The sequence below is a fragment of the Diadema setosum genome, chromosome 2, assembly GCF_964275005.1.
Source record: "Diadema setosum chromosome 2, eeDiaSeto1, whole genome shotgun sequence".
NCBI classification, from domain to species: Eukaryota; Metazoa; Echinodermata; class Echinoidea; order Diadematoida; family Diadematidae; genus Diadema; species Diadema setosum.
In genome coordinates this window covers 1,157,237-1,167,018 of record NC_092686.1, presented here as the reverse complement: position 1 = coordinate 1,167,018, position 9,782 = coordinate 1,157,237, and the positions used below count along the sequence as shown (strand labels likewise).

Below are 9,782 nucleotides of genomic sequence, written 5' to 3'. Positions count from 1 at the left end.
ACATACAGGTTCATCATTAACCACAAAAAGTTTCTACAGAAGAGAAAAGAAAAACAGCACAGACCATCGGTCAGAACAAAAATTTGAATCCAATTTTCAATGACATTCTGGAAAATAATGATTCCCTTTTATTCTTACAAATGTTTCAACAGAAAAGCTTCAACACAGAGTGTTTGTTAGACTGAATACAAAAAAAAAGAAAAGACACATGAGGCAAGAACTAAGTTTACCAACATATGTTTCAGTAATTTTAGCTTCTCTGTTAAGCATGATTTTGCCAGTGTAAAATGGGATTGTTGCACCTGCATAAACACCAGAAATCTTAAAGAACTGAAATTCAGTCCATGGTTAATGGAAATTTTTGAAAAATTCATAATGATGAAAACACAAAAGAGCAAGGAATCCTCGTCTTGTTTAGTTAACCTTTGCCTATTACACCGTACTAGTTGAATCTCTGGGGACTGATGAAAACATGGCTGGCGCCATGTTTTTAAAAGGGGGGGGGGGTGTGCATTTTTATATTTCTGGTGCCACTTCCAGGTTTAAATCAGCTAAAAAGCAAAAAAAAAAAAAAAATTAAAAAGGTCTTCAGCACAACTTTCTGATTCCACTTCAGGATTTCTCTAGCTGACAAGCAAAAAAAAAGGACTTACCCACGCTCCCACTTCAAGGTTTCATCACCCGGCAAAAAACAAATTGCTCTGGTACAACTTGCAATCACGAAACGCTTACCACTTCCAGGGTAAAAAAAGTGGGGGGGGGGGGGGGTGCCAAAGTGGTCCCCCCCCCCCCCCCCTTTTGAGTTCTGGCATAACCTCTTATATTCATACACCCCTTGGGCAATCCTTCTGTAATGATAAGCACTTCTTTTTGCCATTGGATTCTATGGGCTTTGGCCCAGTCCGTTGGGAGTCCACAAGTGGCAAATCTCATATACTGTGGTCATTCATCTGATGAACATTCCTTGGTCATATCACCAACAATTTTTCTCATGTATTGGAATGGAGGAGCTGAGAGCATTTCAGCAGCATTTCCATGACTTGAGCTGAAGCTATGTTCTGTGGAGCATGGTGAGGAAGCTGTAATATACTGGTATAGTGGACATCAGCCTGATTGCATCTCACAACGTCCAGGTGTGTCCATTAGCAATGTCAATTTAAAATGTCTTTTGGGTTTTTTTCAGTGTTTATATTTTGAGCGACGTTATGTTTTCTCCGGGGGAATCAGCCCTGCTGCCACCACCCTGCTCTCTCTTGCCAGGAAATTGAACGTTGCACAGGCATGCGGCTGTTGAGGAACAGGGTCGGGAATTTTCAAGACAAAATATTGAAAGGACGACAGTTATAAGCTGCAAAGAAAGTGCAACGGTGAGGTGATGAGGTTACCAGAATGATGCTCTGCCATGCCCATGTTAAAACAATCTCTGAAAGTTTACTAGCAGTGAAGGGAGAACATAACTTTCTGTCACACAAGGCATAAAAACACATGAAAACTGCTATATCTGGCATTTACCAATAAATGAAGTAAATAACCAATTAAAGAATAGTATATGACTAATGTAAACAAATAAATAGCACTTTTAAAAATGATTTAAGCATCGAGTCAGCAATATTTTCTAATCATGAGATTACAGACCATCAAAGTCTGATATGGAATTATACCAACAGCTTATTAAAAACACACATACACCCACACATACAAAACAAACAAACAAACAAAACAACAACTCCAAACTAAACCTGTAGAATGATATCAAAATCAACTTCAGGTTAGAAGGTACAATTGTGTGTGCTGAAATTGTAAGCCTACATAGACTATTATTTGAAGGCATTTTGTGAACTTTCTAACAGATAGTACAACTTCCAATGTTTGTAGATTTTGAAGATTTCTTTTTGTTCTCCTTTCATTTCATGTAGTCTTGTCGACTTAAAGAACACATTTGTAACTAATGAATTTCACTACTATTCAACCAAAAAATATGAACATATTTCACAAAGACACCATTTAGTTTTAAATAAATCAATAATCCCCGAATCTAAGTAAAAGTGAAGAGATCCTTTAAGGACATGATTTATGAAAACACTTTTTTAATCATATTCCGGCATTAGCAACCTGTACAGACATATGAAATTTAATTCAATGTTCCTATGCAGTTATGTCTCCTACAAAGAGAGTCAACTTACTGTGTCCTGAACTTCAAGTGCGATGCCTTTCAGTCTCATGAACTTGTGCAAGTCGGGACTCAGCTTGTGGTATTGAGCTCCTGTTCCTATTACCAAGATTTCTGGGGATTTAGATAAGAGGCACAACAGATAAAGCTAGGCTACTTCAGTACAGTCAACTCCTGTTATAACAAAGTCCACTGGACCGGCAGTTTCTTTTGTTATACTGGAAATGTGGATATTTTCGCGCGATTAATTTTTCATACTCGGCCCGGTAAGAAGAGTTTCGCGTGTTTTTAATTTCGTGAAATCAAGACAGTAAGTACGGGAACATATGGCAAGCAAAAATATTCGCGTGCTTTTATTTTGGCACTAGTTTCTCGTTGCGCGAAAATTTCAACACCGCGAAAATTTCTACTTTTACAGTAACCGAACAAATAAACAATACAAATACATAGAGCTGATTATGCTGCGGCCTAAACTTTTATTTGGTTGTAACTGGAAATTTGCTAAACTACATTCATTATAATGGCAGTGCACTGAATAATTTGATGTATGCTAGAATTTCTCAGTATTTGATGTTTTTCCTGACCAGACTATCCTGCATGTTGTGCAAGACTGCCCCTCTAGATGCTGTCCAGGTGGCCTTGGGGGAATTAACCGGTTGAGGACAGATTGATTTTGCTTCAACACGCATTTCCAATAGACACCTGCCCAAGAATACTCGGGACTCATCCTCAATGCGTTTTAAAGAAACAACAGATGATGTCCTACCCTGCCTCAGCAGCCTGGACTCATCACTCCAACTATGCATATCGTCGCTGGGGCAACTAGACCTTGTATCTACAAAATGTTAAAGGTTCAGGAGAGCCAAAAAACATGGCGGCCAAAGCACAATAGCGAATGGGATAGCCTTTCCTTTGACATGCCTTGGTGGCTTCATTTTTGGAGTAAGACAGTTTGGATTTGTACAGGACATCACTTAACGCATTATTTGACCATTAATCCAAAAAAGTCATTTTCACCAAAATTGCAGATACAAGGTCTTGTCACCCCAGCGACGATATGTCATACCACAGGAAGAGTCATTACTTTTATTAAATGCCTTCATCCACACTTTTTATCTGCTGGCACTATGAACTTAAAATCTCCCCTCCTTGCCTAAAGTTAGCAAGTTTTCGATACTAATGTCATTAGATTGTACTTGACATTTTACTCGAATGCCACTTTTGTACAGAAACACTCCCCTGCTGTAAATATATATCAGCCAAGATGTCATAAGCGTGTACAAACATAAATGATAGAAACACTTCGCTCAATAAAAAAATAACACTTTTTGTCACTACCCTAGAATTGCTAAAGTAGGGCAGAATTGTCTAATCTGTCAAAATGAAGAAATTGAGAAACTATTCCTTTGCCGTCTAAGTATCTGTTTGACTGTCATAGTGGACTGTAGGGTCATCAGCTACTACAAAACACATTCACGCTTTTGACACTTTTCAAGCTTTCTTACTTTCCTGTGGCCATTGCTAAAATTCACTACAGCAGCAGTGAAGGAATTGATACAGTAGGTCCAGAGATATGCAGTTTAAAGGCAACATGTGGTGTGTGATTCATAAAACATACTCCTATTGGTGGTTGCTAGGTCAATCAATGCATAATGCTTAACTTCCCAACCATCTTTTTGAGAAAATAATTGCTTGCAGCATTCTTCCCTAGCTAAGGTGATACAAGATACATAGTTCCACCCTCTATGTGTTTCAGATCTTCATGTCAAAGCTATCTTGACGGAGAAAATTCTTGGTAAACTCAGATTGAGCAAAAATTGCTCTTCAACTGTGTTACATGATTTCTCTGAAAGGTGTAAGAACATTTAGCTCTACAATCACATCTCATCTAGCTGCTAAACAGTTTTTAGTTTTATACTTAAAGCTAAATGTGTAAGGTTATGATTTTTCATTCCTCATGAGATAAAAAAAAAGGAAATAAAGTGGTGGGCAATAAAAGAGTAGTCAAGTGCATGATTCTTACCAATTTTGGGTTCTATAAGATGAAACAATGAAAGGCTTTCTTCACAAATATCGCTAAGACCAGAAATCTGTATAATAGAAAAAGCAACAACATAGAGAGCATGCATCACATTTTGTAGACTGATAACTAATGCAACAGATGAAATAAACATTTTCCAATATATCATGAAGGTGCATTCAAAAACAGTAATTACACATTCATCTATCACTGGTGGATATTCTAATATTTGTGTTATCATATTAACATCCATATAAATTGTTAATTTGTTTCTTGTTTTAAATGGTGACAGAAGATGAATTTAGCCAAAGCTATATGAAATTAGGGAGCATTAGCAGTTCTTACTTTCCCATCAAACACTTCTTTTCTACCAAATCGGAAGTACACAACACTTTTTTACTTTCAGTCACTAGCTTGATGACAGTGTTAATCAAATTTTTATCAAAATAAATTTTTTTTTCTCAAATGATGTTAATGCACAAATAGGTCAAAATTTCCAAGACTTTATAATCAATTTTCCTCTTTTGATTCTGATTTTCATAAAGCTTGCAACCCTCAGTTCATCTGATTTTTCCCTTCGACATTACAGTCAAGTTAAACATGGCTTGGTATTGCAATTTAGATTGCTTCTGTAAATAACATCAGGTAGAGCTTTAATAAAAAGAAGCCACCTTAACCTGATGGTGACGCTGTCTCTTATTTAGATTTCTAACTCTCTTTCCTTCTTACACAAAGTATTTAAGATACATAGTCAGCTCAGAACCAGAAGGATGCTATCACATTTTCAAATTTGAATGTAAATAAAAAGGAAACAACCAATTTTTATGAAACAAAAGTTTTTTCAATCAAAGCATTGTTCCAAAAATAGTGCCCTTGTGGTGTAAGTTTTAACATCTAACTGAAAATGAAAATAATTGGACACCATAATGTACGAAATGTAGAGGAGATCCAGCTCTACAATATGATATCAATCACCCAATACCTCCCAAAATTGCAATAAAGTCCTTCTGGTAGATTTTGGAGGAGCTGCTGTGGCTCAGTGGAGAAGACTATAGGCCCACTACCAGTCCCTGGATCAATTCCCCTAGCTGCAGTGGTTGTACCCCGAGGCAATGAACTTTATCCCCATCACCCAGTCCCTCAGAGGGGACTTTTAAGCTGTTGCTCCCCTGGTTGCTGAATTATAAGTACACATTGCTTCATTAGCAGTTACACAACTCAGATAAGTTAAAAGAATCAAATCAAACAACGCTCCAATATTCAATCAAACACAAAGAAGACGACCATATTCTGAGACAACACTCACATTCCAAGACACTAAGCTCCTGGGCAAGATGGCTACTGGTCCATAGACCTTGTCAGCGTTGATGGTGAACCCTCGGATGCTGTAGTTGGATATGAAGGGGACATCGGATGACTCCTTGGAGAGAAGACTGATGGATGTCCTGGTGTAGAGCTCGTCATCTGTAGGCTGTAGCTTACTCATGCATCTCCTTGAGACGTCAGTCCTAGGTCAGCAAAAACACACCAAACAAAAACTGATCAGGTGAAGTAACATACACCATAAGGGTCAGAGGTGGTAGAATTAGCCCTAGATATCTTCATTTCCCCATCACATTTTCTCATGCATAATCTAATCATTTGATATCAGTGTATATCACTTCTGAAATTGTATTACACAAAACCACGTTCCCACATAAATAAACATATTAGAAGCACTCTTTTGAAAAGCAGCAAGTGAAGGGGTAAATACACAGACTTTTTGTGAAATCTGAGTCAAGTCCTAAGCTTTCGATCTTGGCAGACTCTTTGTCAGTAAACCACAAAAACAATCAGATGTCATAAAGGAGCTCGTCCAGATTTTTCTTTAGACCCTATTATGGTATAGATACATGCAAAACTTAATTTAAAGACCAAATTGGGTAATACATCATGGGGCAGGCTAATGTAAAGAAAACACAATGACAAATTGTTTGAGGGCACATGTTTTTTTTTTTTTTTAATTAAACTTTCTTCTTAAAACATGTATTCGTCAAATATGTTATGGCAACAGAAAGTGTGTTATGATGTTCATTCATTAACCGATAGGTTTTCACACAAGAATAGTGTGGAATTCATCCAGTGAACAAGAATATACATAAATTAAAGGATAAGTTCACCTTCATTAACATAAGGATTGAGAGAATGTAACAATATTAGTAGAACACATCATTGAAAGTTTGAGGAAAATCGGACAATCCGTTCAAAAGTTATGAATTTTTGAAGTTTTTGTGCAGTCAAAGCTGGATGAGAAGACTACTGCAGTGTATGATGTCACATGCGTACAACAATATAAGGAAATTATAAAGAGAATTTCACAAAATTTCATCTTTTGAAAAAAGTACACATTCCCTTGACTCGTTACTGACATATGTTATGGTAATATTATTCCCATTGCCTTTAGAAAGAGGCAAGTCAAGTGCTCTTTTATTGTGCGAAAAAAGTGAAAATATGTTGAATTTTCTTTACATTTTCTTTATACTGTTGTACTCATATGACATCACGAGCCTTAGTAGTCTCCTCATCCAGCGGTTCCAACACAAAAGTTTTAAAAATTCATAACTTTTGCATCGATTGTCCAATTTTCCTCAAACTTTCACTGATGTGTTCTACTAATATTGTTGCATTCTCTCAATCCTTATGTTAATGAAGGTGAACTTTTCCTTTAAGCACTACCAGTTGCACAGCACAATACTTTCACCTAAAACCCGAGATCCTATTCCTAGCTACAACTGGTGCTAATGTTGATTGACCAAAAGATCAGTCTGTATTTGTTGTCGTAGATATGTTCCATGGAGACTACATCTGGCTTCACGGAATCCCCTCTAATGAGGACCATTAACCTGTTGAAGACGAGTCCCAAGTATACTCAGGCAAGTGTCTGTGGGAAATGCGTGTTGTAGCAAAATCAGTCCATCCTCAATGGGTTAAAGTATGTTAAAACTCCTCCAGGCAAACAGATTTTTCTGTCAAGCACTAACAATCATTAGACTCCAGATAGAACATTGAGGAGTTTTATCAGTTTTGTAACTACAGTTTTTCTATGAGGAGACTGCAAACTACAAGCTCTGCTTGTTAGCAGTCCCCTCCATAAACAACTATTTTTTTTTAAACTTGTCTTGGAATTTACAAGGTTGCATTATTATTCATAGTTTGTTTTTCATTGCCTTGTTGTATCATCAGTATACGAGTATTCAAAAGTTGTAATTACATGTGTTGGAAATAAAATAAAATGAAATAAAACATGTATTTCAAAGAAGAAAATGATAAGTGTCATGAGTTAGTACTCCAATGGCACTCTAATATTTTATCTCACAACAAACCCTAAACCTTGAACCTTATCAGTGATGCCAAGTTCAAAATTTTTTTATGAGTGAGATTTTCATGACTCGGCGTCTCGGCGCTCGCGCGCATGCACATGCGAATTAGGGGGTGTCCCCCCTCCCATGGTAGGGAGCTTCTTTTCTTTTTTTTTTAATTAGATCTATTAGCTCTTAATGATGCGATCTAGTGCAACTATTTTCTACTTATTTTGAAAGACAAAAGGGAAATATACCTTCAATTGCAACTATCGCTTTAATCCTTTGAGCTATGGCTATGCTCCTTGTTTTTGGCCCAAGTTGCAGACTTCACCCAAAGCGTGAGAAAAATGGTTGCCATGCATGAGATCGTGAGACAGACCCTAAATGCTCGAGTCTCACGCAGAATGCACGAGACTTGGTAGCTCGCTCTGCCTTATTCAATCCTAGCCGAGGACTTCAGAGTAAGAGCATGCTGTAAGAGCATGAGTATGATGAAGGAGTTGATTTTCAAAAGTGCATTTATGACACCGGCCTTGTCTTGAGGCATGAGCCTTTCCATTGTCTCTTTCTAGTCTAGTAAAATTGGCGATGAGGGGTGGACATCAACAGTAGCAAGGTGCAGGAAATGGATATTGTCCATTGAACATCATAAATGCAAATTTAATAGATCTACGTACACCAAAGAAAAGTAAAAAGAAGTAGAATCTAGACTCTAGACTGTTCTAAATTTACTCATTATCATTCTCCTCCTCCGTAGCTCCTCCTAGCTCCTCCTCCTCCTCCTCCTCCTCATCTTCATATATGCTGTTCGAATTTACCTAGCCTGGCCTGGACGTGACATCCAATGCATTCCACACAGCTAGATAGCTAACTAGTCTGCAGTAGGCACCTGACCTATCGAATCACGACCTTATTAACCACAGCACACAGATGCAGATGCGATGCTGGTGTAACAATTACATAACAAACTTGAAAGTGAGTATGTGGGGATAGTGCGGAGACCCCTAAAACACTGGATAGCCGATAGTGCAAGGTAGTACTTATACAAAAGAAATGGCATTAGACCGTTAGATCTATTTACTACCAGTAGACCCCTGACTGTGGAGCATGCATGGGGAATCCTACGGAAATATGGCCGGAAATACTTACATTTTGGACGCACGCAGTATCACAGACCTTGCGTAAACATTGGAATATCTGAGAAATCCTCGAAGCGCCGAGGTCGCCATTGTCCCGTCCACGGTGGCTCTACCGAAGATGTTATGTGCATGTGTTACATGTGTTTGTACATTGTACGTATTCACACTCGAAATTGATATTACGCAATACGCAGCGAGCACACAGCTGCGGAAGAACCCCCGCAAGTTGGTACAGCTGGCAGAGAGTTTCGGTTGCCCTAGGCTATGTTGCGATACAAAATCGACGTTGACTTGGCCCAACAGAGGCCCTATACTGCACTGGCTGGCCGGCAAATGGTATATCATGAGCATAAACTTACTCGTGGGCTGGGCTTGGTTGGAGAGCAATGTCTAGCAACTGCTCAGTGCTTGAATGTAACTTGTAAGCATGACTGGTGAAGTGGTACGGATGTGTTTGGTGAGTGTAGCTTTAAGTTAAGCTATGAAATGAATTTATGTCATTGACTTTGCATCGTTTATAGCCTAGCCTACTGGTACAAGGGAAAGTGAAATCTTCATCTAGAATCTAGTTGACTGTATTGTTCAGTAATTAGAAAATCTATCCCACTATAGCCCATTAAATCATTGATTCTTTGTCACAACAGTTACTTTGAGTTAGCTATAAAAATGCAGATTTCAAGCCCTGAGCCACAATTAACCTGTTTCTTCCCCTTTTCTAACTGAGAAAAATAAACCAGTGGCAGTGGCAATGTAACATGTCATTTACACAATAACAAATTTTGTGTTTGGATGGACCCTGCACCCCTAACCCCGTCACGGGGCGCTGTAACACGGTACGTATTTGTCCGTATGGGGTCGCTGCTGCGGTTACTGCACCCCCTACATAATGAGTAGATCTAGATCTAAAACAGGTATGGTATTACCGGACACGGACAGCATGGTAATTCCGAACACGCACATTTCTGTGTACTGATGACATTCAATGCGCACGGGACTTTGTAGACTAGCCTCACAGACTGAAAGCGTAAAAATGTGACACAACAATGCAAAAACGCTATTAAAACAAATTCACATTTCCTACCTCAGATATAGAAGAAGATGTTGATTTATCA

At 38.3% G+C, this 9,782-nt stretch overlaps 1 protein-coding gene across 1 annotated transcript; it reads right to left on the bottom strand.

Annotated features, from left to right (window-relative positions):
• Positions 1–797: 797 nt before the first annotated feature.
• Positions 798–8,774, bottom strand: LOC140238675 (NADH dehydrogenase [ubiquinone] 1 alpha subcomplex assembly factor 3-like). The gene is made up of 5 exons (XM_072318578.1): positions 8,681–8,774; positions 5,497–5,698; positions 4,194–4,260; positions 2,184–2,284; positions 798–1,287 (listed from the first exon to the last, which is right to left on the bottom strand). Exons 1-5 carry the CDS (start codon positions 8,758–8,760, stop codon positions 1,204–1,206), a joined length of 534 nt encoding a protein of 177 aa, XP_072174679.1. The 5' UTR covers positions 8,761–8,774; the 3' UTR covers positions 798–1,203.
• Between the last annotated feature and the right edge of the window lie 1,008 nt (positions 8,775–9,782).